The sequence below is a fragment of the Canis lupus genome, chromosome 7 (assembly GCF_011100685.1).
Source record: "Canis lupus familiaris isolate Mischka breed German Shepherd chromosome 7, alternate assembly UU_Cfam_GSD_1.0, whole genome shotgun sequence".
Lineage (NCBI taxonomy): Eukaryota > Metazoa > Chordata > Mammalia > Carnivora > Canidae > Canis > Canis lupus.
The window spans coordinates 1,946,693-1,961,125 of NC_049228.1; the positions used below are offsets into that span (position 1 = coordinate 1,946,693).

At 62.6% G+C, this 14,433-nt stretch overlaps 1 protein-coding gene across 6 annotated transcripts in view; it reads left to right on the forward strand.

Annotated features, from left to right (window-relative positions):
* The first annotated feature begins 799 nt into the window (after nt 1-799).
* The window catches only part of KIF21B (kinesin family member 21B), a 46,038-nt gene continuing 32,404 nt past the window's right edge, over nt 800-14,433 (forward strand). For all 6 annotated transcript variants that reach the window (XR_005361799.1, XR_005361800.1, XR_005361801.1 and 3 more), the window contains exons 1-2: nt 800-935; nt 13,939-14,161. Coding sequence is in view for 3 of the 6 variants with exons in the window: in XM_038541923.1 (XP_038397851.1) it covers nt 895-935; nt 13,939-14,161 (264 nt within the window). In the remaining 3 variants the exon portion in view is untranslated. The remainder of the gene's footprint in view (nt 936-13,938; nt 14,162-14,433) is intronic.

Sequence of the window (14,433 nt, forward strand, 5' to 3'; positions counted from 1 at the left end):
CCCAAAGATGAACTTTAAATGCGGCAGGGTGGAGGAGGGGGGAGGGCGGGTAATGTTCGTTAGTCACCAGCAAGAATCTCCTTCAGTAAAGGGTGACAAATTCTGCTATAAATCAGAAGGGAAGCTTCCCAGGCGCTTTCAAAATATAAACCGCTAATCGCTGCGCGATGCGTTGGAGCGCGGGGCTCCGCCCGGGGGGGCGGGGGGGACCTGGGGTCTTCCCCCCTTGCTTAGCCACCCAGCCGGCGTGACCTTGGGGAGTGCCCCCTCTCTGCGACCCAGTGGCCTCATTCACGAGACGGAGGTGCCATCGAGGCTGAGGTCGGCGACTCCGGGGCGGGGGCGGGGGCGGGGCGGGGGCTCCTGCGCCGCCCTCCTCCTCCTCCTCCTCCTCCTGCTCCGCGACGCTCCCATCCCGCCGGCCCCCCAGCGAGCGTGGCCGCGAGCCAAGAGGGCCCTTTAAAGGCCCAAGCCACGCCCCCTGCCGCTGCCCCCGGCCTCCGATTGGCAGGGCCGCGGCTGTGGGCGGGGCCTGGCCGGGCGGGCCCCCGCCCCCTTTGTTCGCGCTGCGGCGGGAGGCGGCTGCAGGGCGGGAGGTGTGTGCGCGCGTGTCCGCGCCGTGGGGAGCTGCGCGCCGCCGCCCGATGGCGCGAGGAGGCGCGCGGGCCGAGCCCCGGGGGGCCTGCCCCGGCCGCGGCTGAGCCCCTGCGCTCGCCGCCCGCGAGCATGCCCCCTCCGGCCGCCGCGGCAGAGCCCGCCAGCCGTGCCCGCGCCCCCGCCTCCCGCAGCCGCAGCCGCAGCCGCAGCCGCAGCCGCAGCCGCAGCCGCACCCCGGGGCTCGGGCCCCCGGGCCCCCGCCCCTGATCCACGCGCGGACCCCGCAGCCAGAGGACCATGGCCGGCCAGGGGGACTGCTGCGTCAAGGTGGCCGTCAGGTAGGGACGTGCACCGCGCGCGGGGCTTTGTCTCGCGTGGGCGTGGGGCCGCGTTGCACCGCCCAGCCGGCTCCCGGGAGCGGGGCGGCTGCCTCGGGAGATGCGCGGCCCGCGGGCTGCTGGAAGCTGGCTTTGTTGGGGTGGTAATTCGGGCCCCTCCTGGGAGCCCTTAATGATCAGAAAATCGAATAAACAAGGAAATCCGGTATTTCACACCCAGCCCCAGCCCTGGCCCAGGCCGGAGCGTCTGTGTGTTTCCTCTTCGCCTCCCCTTGGGGCTGCTGTCTCATGCTGGGGTATCGGAGGAGGAGGGGGTGATTGCCCCCAGTCCACCCCAGTCCACCCCAGTCGGCCAGCTCCCTGCTCTCGGGCGGGCTAGGAAGGCAGCACGCCCGGCCCGGATCCGGTTCTGCAGACAAAGATGGATTGAGTGCAGGGACGAATGGAAGGGCCGGCCGGTGCCTTGGCCTGCTGTGGGCAGTTAGGACTTTTGGAGAGAACCTTGCTGGCCCTGTCCCAAGAGGAGATGGGGCCAGGGCACGGAGGAAGCGGGGTGTCTGAGGTTGTACCTCGGAGGGGGCCGGAGGGAGGGCGTGCCCCTGATACCTCATCTTCAGGCTCTCAGATAAAATGGAGGTGGGGGGGTGCATGGTCTCACCTGGGACCTGCAGGGACTGAGGGAAGGAGGGTGAGGAGCAGGCTAGGGGGCTTCTGCGGGGAGGGGTACACAGAGGTGTGAGGCAGGAAATCATGCAAAGTTGAGCCCTTTGTGTTGGGTGGAGGCGCTTTATGCCGCACCACCTCTCCCTGTTTTTGTTTTGGCTTTTCCTCTTTGAGAGGGGTCTGTCGATGGGAGCATGCCAGTCTGAGACTGGTCACCAAGGCAGGGGTGGTGGAGAAATGCATCCATCTGTGCCCCAGCCCTGCCTGATGGGAGTGGGGGTACTGGCTCCAGAGCTAGGGTGGGTCTCTGAGACAGGTCTCTGGATTCCCTGGGTTGTAGGTGACCCAGATTCCAAGAGTCCATCGAAGTCACTCTAGACAGGACCAGGGATGACTATGGAAAAGCTTCCTCCTCCTGCCCCAGGGCGGATGCCCCCCCCCCTCGCCCCAGACATCTGGCCAGTCCTCTGCAGCTCAGAGAGGAGGAGTGGGCATTTGGTTGCAGCTCTGGGGTCCAGGAAGAGAGATTGAGGTGCCTCCCACCCAGGCATCGTGCAGTCTCAGCATCACTTGAACACAGCCTTTCTGGCCCTGAGCAGCCAGAGAGACAAAGAGGAGCCGAGCAGGTGCCTGGTGGGCTGGCCGGGGCGGGGCCAGGCTGCTGCTGGGGCTGACATTGCAGCAGGATCCTGTGGAGGTCGAGGGAGGGAGGTACAAGTGGTGGTGGTGGGGGGGGGGGTAGTGAGAAATGTAAATATGACATCTGCAGCAGCTCGGGAGAGTCCAAGTACCTCATAAAAGGGAAATGACGCCCTGGCCCCAGTCACTGTGAACCAGGCAGGGCTGGGAAGGAAGGGACTTAGGGTGCTCGCTCCTCCCCTGAGGGTTTTCCTTTAGACTCCATCTTACAGGAGGGAGCCAAAGAAAGCCCCTTCTACTACCGCCAAGCCTCCCCCGGCTAGACTGGGGCATAGTAAAGTGTGGGAAAGCCCCATGGGATTGGCACTTTGTGCAGAGGAGTGAGGAAAAGCTGGTGTTGCCTTCTTAGCACGACCAGCAGAAGGTTTCTGAGCCCCATTCCGGAGAAGGGCTTGTGCCTGCCCACGGCACCCAGCTCTTTGGGGGTGATGGGTATCATCTCTGCCTCCCACTCAGACTGCTCTAGTAACATCCACATGCACCCCCTCCTTGCCTCAAGTTGCTGATCTCGGATGGAGGGGTGGGTAGATTTGAACATCAGGAGAGCCAGGCCTTAGGGGGCTTCTGGAAGGTGAGCACCCAGCCCACTTGTCCCTTCCCACTCCAGCCTGAGCGCCCAGCCTGGCACACGCCAGACCTCAATGGGCAGCCGGCCGTGGAAGGCAGACAATGCCTGGACAGAACCCAGTTTCTAATCAAAGAGCTGAGAATAGGGCCAGACTAGGGCTGGGGTCGGGACAGGGAGCAGATGGTGCCACAGAGGAGCTGTAGGGGAGAGTCCCCCATGCTTTTGGATCCCTATCAACCCCCCACCCCGTCTCCAGGAGTCACTTGTCCCACCTAAAGGACTGGGTGGCAGGCTAGAGTATGGGAGTTGGGAAAGGCCAGGGCTTTGGAGCTGTCAAGGGCCCAACCTGGTGCCAGGTTCAGCTGTCTGACTTCCCGGAAGTGCTTTCTTGTATCTAACTCAAGTGCTGTCTGAGTTCCCATGAGAATAAAATGGCGAGTCTTGGGTCCAACTCTTGGGACAAGGGGGCCAGGAGTGAGACAGACTTGGTTTGGGGGGGGGGGGGTGTGTGTGTGCGTGTGTCGCATGTGCACATGCACGCCTGTGTGAGTGGGGAGGTCCTGGCAGGAACTGTTAGACTAGGTGAGCAGTGCCAGGCTCAGGGCTCCTGGCCCTGTAATCTCCTTGGGAAGAGGATCAAAGCTGGCCGTGTGCAAATCTCCACAGGCCAGCGGGGGCTGGGAGAGAGCCAGGGGAGGAAACTTTCAGAACCTGGGGCTGTGAGATAAGGGGAGAAGGTCTAGGCACCAGCAGACCCCAAAAGCACTACCCCAAGCCTCCCTGCAGTCTGGCCCACCTGCCGCCTGAACCCGGGCTAGTTGCCTTTGCTCTGAGATTCCCAGGCCAGCCCCTGTCCGTCCTGCCCTGTGATCCCTTTATCCATTAATCCCCTGTAGGTAGGGACTCACTCAGCTCCCTGGGCCCAAGGCTGGCCTAGAACCAGCCTCTCTCTACCTGGGGATGGGTGGGGGACAGGGGGACGATGCCTGGGAGAGGTGAGGCTGAGCTGTGCCCTGCCCCGGGCTGCAACACAGGCCTGATTGATGGGGGGAGAAGGGGAAGGGGTGGCTGCTAAGAAATGCAAGTTGGCAAAGGGGAAATTGGGGAAGGAAGCCAAGTCACATGGTATGTTTCTTTTAAGACCCTTTGAAACCCCCACTTCTGAATCCCTGCCATGAGGGGAGCCCTCAGTGGGGCCTAACCCCTGGCCCCCGATATCTTTGCCTGGTTTCCCGAAGCTTCCATCCTTTAGTTGGCTGGGGCAGGGCAGTCCCTCTACAGGTCCCACATCTATCCGTGGACACTCCAGGGGTGAGCAGCGGCGGGAAGAGGACGGAGGGGCTCCCCACGGACAGTGTTAGATCCTACCCCTGCCCCCGCTCATCTGGGTTCTCCAGCTGTAGTTATTTCCAGAGCCTCTGGCCACTCTGCGATCTTGGTCAACGTCTGTCTAAATTTTGAATCAAAAGACTTGGTGGCTCGGGGCAAAGAGACTGGAGAGGATAGAAAAGAACCGTGCGAGGGTGGGGGTGGGGGTGCCTTCCGAGTCCCATCCTCTGGGAGCCCAAGGCCAGCCAGGGCCAAACAAATGCCAGTGGTGTCCCGTGCTGCCCGGTTTCCAGGTGTGGGAAACCGAGGCCCAGACAGGCCCTCCCGGGCCTGATGACCCGAGAGTCGCGGTGGTGGCCTCCTGCTGCAGAAAGAGGGCTTATGTCATCACACGGAAGTGGAGTGTAGTAAGCACAGGCCCCGGAAACCGCCGCCACCACCCAGCCTGCCTGCCGGCCAGCCCCAACCCATTGGGCTCCGCCTTGAAACCCTCCGGGTGGGGACGGGGTGGAGCGGGGGCTGAGGAAGTGGCAGAGGTGCCAGGAGCCTGGCACCCTTGCTCTTACAGCTCCGGGGCGAGGGCAGGCCTGGGGCCAGTGCGGTTCGCCCACTGGCTGCGTCGTGGGGCCTCCTGTCTGCTTGTCCTCTGGGCCTCGGTTCACCCACCGCAGAGCGGGCCGGACGCCTGTTGTCGCAGAGCAGCGGTTCGGAGGGAGCAGAAGCCATAGGGCCCCTAAAGGCTTGAAGGGAATAAAATGCTTGAGAAATAAGCCCTAACTTAGTGTGCCTGAGGGGTTTGTCTGGTGTGGGGCCCAGTGAGCGTCAGATACAACAAAGGGTCGTTGAAGGTTTTCCTCGAAGGTTTTCGTCTACAGCTAAGCTCCTTCCCTCCTTCCTTCCCTTCCCTTCCCTTTCCTTCCCTCCCTCCTTCCCTTCCCCTCCCTTCCCTTCCCTTCCTTCCACTTCTTTATAGCACAAAGCATGCCCAGATAGAAAGAAGTCTGAACTAGGGGGTGGCTGAGCACTGTTACCTCTTGAACCCTTGCCCTGTGCCAGGCAGCGTGTCTACACCGTCCCACTCTACCCCACCGGAGCCCCACCAGCTAACTGGGGTTATTCCCACTGTACGGAGGAGCAAACGCCCACAGCCCGTACATGGAGGGGTTTGGATCTGAACCCAGGGCTCTCTCCCTCCAAGCACGTGTTCCTCAGACTGCTCTAAACCACCCCAGTGCCACTCTAAGTAGCTCTTTGCTGTGAGAGTCTCTCTGCCTCAGTTTCTCCACACGCCACCCCGCCCTGGTCGCTAGAACAGCAACGTGCGTGCGAGAAGTACTCAGGAAGGCGTCGGGTGCCAGGCAGAGCGGGGACTGCTCCGCAGAGGGGAGATGTGTCTAAATGTCCCTTTCTGGGGTTGCTTAGCATGGGAATGCTGTCCCCTCCGTGGTCCTAGCTCCTCCTCGGGGCCGTTGGCTCTCGGGTTGGGGACCTCTCCCCGTCTGGCTGCGTAGAAGTCCAACTGTTCACTCTTTCCTTAGGTCCACGCCACTGTCCCAGGAATTTGTTTTCCTGCCTGAGTTCCATCTTGCCACTCCCTAGGAAAGGAAGCTGGGGGGTGGGGGGGTAGCTGAGTCTCCTCTTCTACCTCATGCCCCCCACACCAGCTATAGGGCAGGCCCCGGGTGTCCTGAGTCCCCACCTCTCCTTTTGCCCTCTAGACATAGCAGCCTGTTGAGGAAAGCTGGAGGGGGCACTGAGGCCACTAGGTTGGGGAGGAGAGGGCGCTTCCCTGCCCTGGGAGGGGAGCCAGGCTCCAGCGAGCTATCCCTCCATCCCTCGAGGCTGGGGTGGTGGAGCTTGTGGGGGCTGTGAAGCCCCGTGGCAGGTAGCAGTGTCCTGATGCCTGGAACAGTCCCTCTCTCACCTCTGGCTGCTTGGGGGTGTCGAAGGGAGGCAGTGCCACGTCCCCGTCCCCAAATACCTGCGTCCCTATCCTGTCTGCCTTGCTGGGTGGAAGCCCACCATCAGAGCGTGGTGGAGGCCGCTGGTCCTTTCACCTGAGACTGGAGTCCAGGTGTGCAGAGGAGAGCGTGGTGATGGGGACAGAGGACGGAGGACCAGGGGCCGGGGCCAGTGTGCGGGGAGAGGCTCGCCAGCTTTGCCTGGGCCAGCTGCTTGGAGGCAGGCCGCCTGTTGCTCTGCATTCCTCAGCAGGGGAGCATCCCCGGGGCCCAGTTCCCACTGAGCCGTCCCTGCATGATGCACATGCCGTCACAGCTCTGGGCGCTCCCCGCTCGGCCCCACTGCACAGTCTCCTGTCTCCTGGGAGGTCATGGGAAACCCCTGCCAGCTGCCCTGAGAAGCCAGTGGGACGGGAGGGCCGTGCTGGAGCACAGCTGAGCTGTGCTTCCGAGCCAGGCTCGCGCTCTTCCCAGGCTCCCTGCAGCAGAGTCCAGCGAGGGCTCAGGAAGCTCCTGCTCACAGCCAGGCCTGCGCGCCTTCCAGCTTGGGACGGGGGGCCCGGCCCCCTCCCTTAGCTTCTCCTAGCATCTCCGCTCCCCAGCCTCCGCCACCTCCCTGCACTCGGCTGGGCCTCCTGCTTCCTCCCGAGCCTGGTTTCAGCCTCGCTAGGGGGTGTCCTGGGGCACAGGAGACACGAACAAGACCCTACCCTAGGTTCCCTCTCCTGTCGGACTTCCTGTCCCTGGTCACTACTCAGAAGCTACCGGCCAGGACTTGGATAAACTGAAAGAGAAAGGTCAAGGGCATCTGAGGAGGGAAGAGGGGTGGAAGGCCAGGTGCCCTGAGTTGACACCCCTAAGGCTTCCCCTAGGTTGTCTTGGAGGGTCTGCACCCTCTCCCTGTGCACTTGGGAACATGTTTGGGGGCAGAAGTCAAGCACAGAGCATTGACTGACCCATTTCACCAGTTCTGCTAGGGCCTCATAAACCCATGCTTTCTGACCCCACAGTACAAAGCCTCCTTGTTTGGGGGTTCTGAGCCAGCCCGGGTCTTTTCCTTGAAGGCAGTCTCAGGAGGACTGTGCTGGGGGAGGGTCTGCGAGGCCCTGAGAAGGTCCAGTGACAGGGCTGCACGACCCTCTGGCAATCACAGGTCTCCGGTGGCTCCCCGCTCTGAATCCCTGCGGCTGAAAGAGCCAGCCCCCCAAATTGGGTCTCACCGCCCTGTTCTGGAGAGGCATCTATGGGAAGATGCCTCTCTGGGCTAAGTCAGCTAAAAGCCCCCGGGTGTCTGGGAGCCAGACTCCCCTGAGAGAGCAGGGATTTTGCTTCCAGCCGCCTTCCCCAGAGCTGGCAGGCTGCCATGGGGAGGAGGAGGAGAGGATGCTCATTAGGGTGGGGGTGTGGACGCCCTCTTTCTGCTGCAGAGGAGAGCTGCCTTCCCTTTCCCGGGGCAGGGAGGCAGCCTCCCGGGTTCTTGGCTCCATGCTTCTCCATGCTCCAGGCCTCAGCTCTCTCAACTCCACAAAACGGGAAAAATGCTTTCCCAACAGAGTGCTCGGGGCGCTGCCGGCAGCCGTGGGCAGGATCCATCCAGGGATTCTCCGAGGGGATCGTTTTACTCCAGGCCAGACTCTCTCCTGCCTGGGCGCAGGGCCGCTCAGTGGACGCGGCAGGATAGGGCAGGGCCGGGTTTGGCTTGCATTTCATTTCCACCCTTGTGAATTGTGCGACTTCGGGCTGGTGAGAGTTCAGCTTCCCCAGCCTCCGTAAAATGGGGGAGATGCCCCTTGCTTCCTGGGCTTGTCAGGACGCATGACGTGTGTCCATGTGTGTAAATGAGCTTGACACGTAGGTTCCCAGAAGATGTGAGGTAGGTATGGCCCTGATCAGACAAGGCCCCGGAGTGCAGGATGCACAGAAGAAGCAAGAGTGGTATCCGTGGCTATGATTTCTGAGCAAAAGGATTCTGCAGACTCCCGGGCTCCCCTTTCCTGGGCTTACCCAGATCCGAGATCTTTCCGAGATCATTTTGCAGGCAGGAAGTTCTTTTTGCTAGCTTATCTAAATCCCTCCTGCCATAGCTGAGTTCCCCTTTGATCTGGCTCTGTCACTGGGGAGGAAGAGCTGGTCCCTGGAGGAGGGTGACGGCCTAAGTGACTCTGAGTCAGGCCAGCTGGAGGTCATGAGGCTCCTCTCTGTGTCCCCTGCCCTGCCCCCCAACTGCCCCACCGCGTACTTCCATACAACAGCTCAGCTCCGGGTGAGCCCTGCTGCCCTGCAAACCCCTTGGGGCCGGCCGGAAGGGAGGTCATGGCATCTGGCCACCTCAGGCCTGGGGCAGCACACCTGGGGGCCAGCGATGAGCCTCCTCATTACTGTTTCTCTTTGGGGCTGTTCCACTAGCCTCTGGGGCTCCTTTCCAGGAGCCCATCAAGGCACAAAGGGTCCTAGAAAAAAAAAAAAAAAGAGCAGATAGGCTTATACCCCCTGGGGCTTCCCCCAAGGCATTTGTTAGGTTAGTCATTTTGGCCCCCGGAGGGGTAATTCCAGACCAAGTCCCTGGTTCTCCTCAAAACCTTGGAGGGAGAGCCTGGTGAGGGTGCCTCCCAGCCTGGAAGTCCCAGCGGGCACATTGCTCACGGGTGGGCAGCTGTTTACCCGCTAGCTCTCCCCGGCTCTCCTTCTGGACTGAACCCCTGGGGCCCATGGCCAGGAAAGGCAGTCTCCCTAGATGACCTTGCTATTTATTACATGTGACCTGGAGCCCGGTTGACTTCCTCTGAACTCTCATTTGTAAGTTAGGAGCAAAAACAGCACCTTAGAAGGAAAGGATTCGCGTCGTGATGTAACAAGCGGCGCTTGGCCGCATAGGGTCTAGCGAAGAGGGCAGAGGGCAGCCTCGGTCGCCCAGCGAGGGGCTGTTCCCAAGTCGGGGAGCCCAGTGCGCAGAGATGTGAGGGGGCTCCAGGTGCTCGCAAGGACAGGCGTCAGGAATCACAGACCTCGGGACTCGGGAACGGCTCGTGCTTGGTTATTTTACTCTCCCAGCTTGTTGCCTCTTAGTGACAAGACTCTTCAAATAGGAAGAGCCCCGTGAGCTCCTAACTAACTGGGGCGGAGGGGGGCGGGCCCAGGTTAGGAGCCAGTTCCACCTGAGGTGCTGGGCCAACCCTTAGAAGGCCAAGGTCACTGGGCCCAGCCCCGGGGTAGTGTGAGGTCACTGAGGAAGGGGCGGGTTGAGGGAGCTACCCCATCCCCACCACACCCCCAGCCCCCAGCCATGGGTAGCGGGTGGGGCCCTGGGCCCTCTCTCTGTGTCCCCCCCACCTGCCCCCACCCCCCACCCCCACCCCCATGTCCTCTGTCTCCCCCTTCGCCCAATCCTCCTCGCTTCCCCAGGAGTGGGGGAACCACTGAGCTCAGCTGTCAGCTCTCAGGGCTTGGGTTTTGCGGCCTGTGTCCCGAGGCGGCGGGTGCAGCAACGGGGGCGGGAGGCCGAGCCACCATGGGACATGAACCCCTCCCTGCTTCCCCTGCGGAGGGGGGGAACAGCAACAGGGGGGCAGCGATGGGAGCGGGGTGGGGGGAGGCCAAGCCGCCGCAGGTCCCTCAGCCCGGTGCCCGCTGCTTCCCCGGCAGGAGCGGGGGGGGGGGGGGGGGGGATAGTAAAATAACCCCCACATCACACCCACTGCCGCTCAATTGTGAGCAGAGGAAGCTGGGGCCGCGGTGCCAGATCCTGCCTCTGAAAGGCCCGGGCCTCCCTCCGCGCGGCGCCCGCGGTGCCAAGTGCACAGAGCCGGGCTCTGTTCTGTCCGCAGGTTCCGGGAGCCTGGGCCTCCCCGCCCGCGGCCAGAGGGACCGAGGCAGGTGTCGCCGGCCGGGGCTTAGGGTTACGCGCCCCCGGGTGAGATTCCGGAGGTCCCGGCACCCAAGTGACTCCGGATGTGTGGCCCCCAAAACCACTGCTGAAATGCGCCACTGGCCCGCGGGCCATAGTTTGCGATTTGAGTTTTTCAAAGATTACATTAAATTATAATCTGTCTTGATTACCGAGTCTTTTCACACCCCATTACGCTTGGCACTGGTGGCAAATACCTCGGCATAGTCCTGGACCGGGTCCCCAGCTCCCGGGGTTCTGTGGTTTCCTTGCAAGACCCCAGAACCCGGTTTCCAGCCCTGACCCCGCCTCCCATGCCCCCAGAAAGAAACCTGGTTGTGAGTGGCTCCCCTCCCTGCTGCCTTGCTTTTTTTTTTTTTTTTTTTAAAGATTTATGTATCCACGAGAGACCCAGAAGAGAGAGGCAGAGATACAGGCAGAGGGAGAAGCAGGCTCCCTGCGGGGAGCCCGATGCAGGACTCGGGACTCGGGGACTCGATCCCGGGACCCCGGGGTCATGCCCTGAGCCCAAGGCAGATGCTCAACTCCTGAGCTCCCCCCCCCAGGTGCCCCCCTGCCGCTCTGCTCTGCGTTAACGTTAACGGGAAGCAGGAAGCCATCTCCTTCCCCTAATCTGTCTGGGCCGCTGCTGCTTGGAGGGCAGCCTACAGAAGTGACCTCACCCGGGTGGGGCCAGGAGAGGAGGCTGCCGGAGGGGAAGGTGATGCAGTTCTTAGAAAGTCAACACTGGGAAGAGATCATCTAGAGGACACGGGAGAAGCAGTGGCTCACGGAGCAGAAGAGGGTGGGGGCAGAGGTCCGTTGAGGGGCCCCCCCACCCGCCCCGACATCAAGTCGCCTGTCTGGTCCCCTACCTGTGGAGTGTGGGTTTGAAGGCTGCACTGGGCGGCATGTGGTGGGCAGTGAGCCCCAGGATAGCTGGGACACTGTGCTCCCTGCCCCTGCCGGATGGCAAGCCCCAGGGCAGGGCCAGCCGGGTGTCCGGCCCAGGACACACGCAGGAAGATGTAGCAGGATTCCTTCCAGGGCGCCTTCCTGGCTCCGATGGTGGTTTTGTGGGAGGAAGCTTATCTGTCGATTTGGGGATGGAGAGCTTCCCAGGCAGGAGGTAGCGGGAGAAGCAGGAGAGCCTGTAGGCTTCGTGGCCGGGCGGAGCAGGAACTGAGGCCGACCTTCGTGAACTTACTGTGTGCGTGGGACTTAACCACCCCAAGCCTCAGCTCTCTCCTCTGGAAAGTGGGCATCGATGTGCCTAGCTCGCTGCATCACCTAGTGAGGTCTGTGGCGGGTGCCTGGCCCAGCTAGCACATGGAAAGCACACCTGAAACCTGAATTCTCTTTGTCTTCTACCTCTAGTTACTCATTCAAGTCCCCTTCCAGGGACTCACACTCTCCCCCTCGTGCGGGTCGTTGTTTTGGGAATTAGTGACTCTCCCTGAACCCTCATCCTCTGTTTCCCAGCTCCCCGTAACTCGGGGTCACGTTGCTCACCCCTCTGTACCCTGAAAACACCTCGATGCTTAGGATGGGCCAGCCCGGGCCTGGCTGGCTCCCTCTGACCTCAGAGGACCCCTGCGCCAACATGCGCTGGGTCTCACATCCCAGGACGAGGGGCCCAGGGTGAATGCCTGACCAGACCCTAAAACTCTGGAGCCCCTCTTCTACATCCTCTCTCCCAGACTGCTCTTCTGTGAGCTCTCTCCCACCCACCCCGCCCCCGACCCCCTCGTGCTCTTGGGGCTGGTTGTTGAAGGAGAGGCTGCCCCTCTCACTGATGGGCTCTGACGGGCAGGGCTGCTGCTCCCCCTCCCGGGTTCCCTCTGTCTCCAGGGATCCTGATTCGATTTCCTCCAATCACCAGCATTGCCATCTGCCTGGGGTAATTAAATGGTATTTGAATTGGATCCAGAAATCCTATCACAAGCAGCCCACATGGTAGGGAGGGTGTCTTCCGGAGTCGGTGCTCGCCGGCAGTGCTGGAAGCTCTCCAGCGCCGCCCGGGCCAGCCCCTTGGCTCACCTGGGAGCCGCTGGACTCTCCGGGCAGTACGTCTGCGGTCCTGGGCCCCACAGGCCCAGAGCTCCAGCCTCCTCCCTGGTGCCCCCGCCCCCCAGGTTGCAGCTGGAGGAGCCCTTCTTGCCCCCCGAGCCCGGCCTTCCTGCCGCAGCGGCCGCGCACACACTCCCCTTGCTGCCCGTGGCGGCCCGGGCGCCACCTCATGCCTCGTCCACACGCAGGGAGGGCACCACTCGCGCAGCTGCCGGCCGGGACCTGGTGTAGCCCGTGCCTAGCCCTCCCTGACGTTTGCGAGTGCGACCTTGTGTCACTTGCCGCGCTGGTGGCCGAGGTAGGAGGACTGTGGCCCGCTTGCCGCGACCCCTCTTGCTGGCGGGTCGAGGTTCTGGTCTGCAGGTCCGGGGAGGGTGAGCAAGGATCAGCGGCTCCCTTCCAGGTCAGAAACCAGCTCGGGGGGCAGGGGGCGGGGACGCTGAGAAGCTGGGTTCTGATTTCGCCCTGACCTGCACCAGCTGGGCGGGTGGGGGGGTGGGGGTGCTGCCCTTCCATTCCGGTCAGCCTGGCTGGGGAGGGCCGCTGCCCTGGAGGACCTGCTGACACCCGAGGGCAATCACTCCTGAAGGAACCCGGGCTACCCGGCATGTATGGCGTGGCCGTGGCCTGTGAGGCTCGCCACCCCACACCCCGCCCAGCTCGGCTCCCCTGAGCTCGCTCTCTCGCAGGCCACGGGCTCGGGAGCACCTCCGCCAGCCTGCAGCCCCAAGTGGGCCTTGGGGGCTGGGGCAGCCCCAGACAGGGACAGGATGGCGACTTGGTGGCCCTGGCTCCGTGGCTGGGTGCCCCTGGGCCCTGGATGCATGCTGGCCGGGCCCCCTTGCTCTTTTCTTCTCTTGGTAAATGTTGGCTTTGGGGAAGGGAGCCCGACAAGCAGCTCATTGTGAGCGCCTGGCCCATAGGGCTGGCTTGCGGGAGCCCAGGAGCTTTAGCGCCTACCGCCCCCCCCCCCCCCAGGCGGTTGGGAAGTGCTTTCCTGTCCCCACAGCGCATGCTCGCCCTGCACACTTGGTTGCCATGGGGACCCCGCTGCGGCTGCTTAGAGGAGGGAGAAGGGTGGCTGGATGGAGGTAGCCCTACTGTGGTTGGCCCCCACTGGTGCCACTTTTCTTCCCCTCGGAAGGGAGCCCAGCAGGATCTGGGCTGCAGCCCCCCCCCCCCTTCTAGAGGTGCCTGCCCTCCAGGCCTGGCAGGTCCGGGGGCGGCTGGCCCCCTGGGTCCCAGGGAGGACCCCGAGCTGCAGCATCTGAGGGGGGCTCTGCAGTGGGAGGATGCTGGGGGGGCAGGGGCCTGGGCCTCACCTCCCAGAAGGGGGCAAGCTGCCTTCTCTTCCCCATCTGGGGACACTGACCTCTAGGGCTCTCCGTGCTATCAGGAGCATGCGCTTTGACAGCAGACCTGGGTCTGGCCCCGTCACGTCCCACACTACAACCCCGAGCAAGTCACTGTGACTCTCTCGGCCTCCATTATCTCATCTGTAAAGTTAGTCAAATAATACGTACCCCACAGATTCACAGTGAAGAGGACCTGCATTCGTCCGCGTGAACTACTTTTGACACAGCCGATGGGTGGGGCACTTGATGGATGCTGGCAACTGCTCGATAAATGTCTGGGGGAGTAGATATTAGGACTACTGTTGTCATTATTATTGTGTCGTTACAAAAGTTGCCTTGGTCCTCTGGGGAGGCTCCTGAGCTGCTTTCCTTGTTTTCCAGCTTGGGGGGGCGGGAGGGGGCAGGCAGTGGAAGTTTGGCCCGCAGGGTCTGCAGCTGCCGTGGGTCTGACCCAGGGCTGTCCTCTCCCGAGCAGGATTCGGCCCCAACTGTCAAAGGAGAAGATTGAGGGCTGTCACATCTGCACCTCTGTCACCCCCGGGGAGCCCCAGGTCCTTCTGGGGAAGGACAAGGCCTTCACCTATGACTTTGTCTTCGACCTGGACACCTGGCAGGAACAGATCTACTCGACCTGCGTGAGCAAGCTCATCGAGGGCTGCTTCGAGGGCTACAATGCCACAGTGCTGGCCTACGGACAGGTAGGCCGCCCGCCTCTCCCCATGGCCCTGCAGCCTTGGTCTCCCCGTCTGGTAGGAGAGCGCGCCTGCCCCTTTGGAACACCTGAGGTGGAGCGTGCCACTGCCACCACCGCCACACTGCTGGTGACCCCAGGGAGGCTGTCCATCCCAGGGGCTTCTCCAGGGTGTGGCTTTGGGACCGGGAGGGGCAGGTGACCCAGCCTGGGAGGCAAATGGTAGGGGAATTGGGCCTGGCCCAGGGTCCAGGCCTTGCTGGTGCCCCCTGGAGGGTG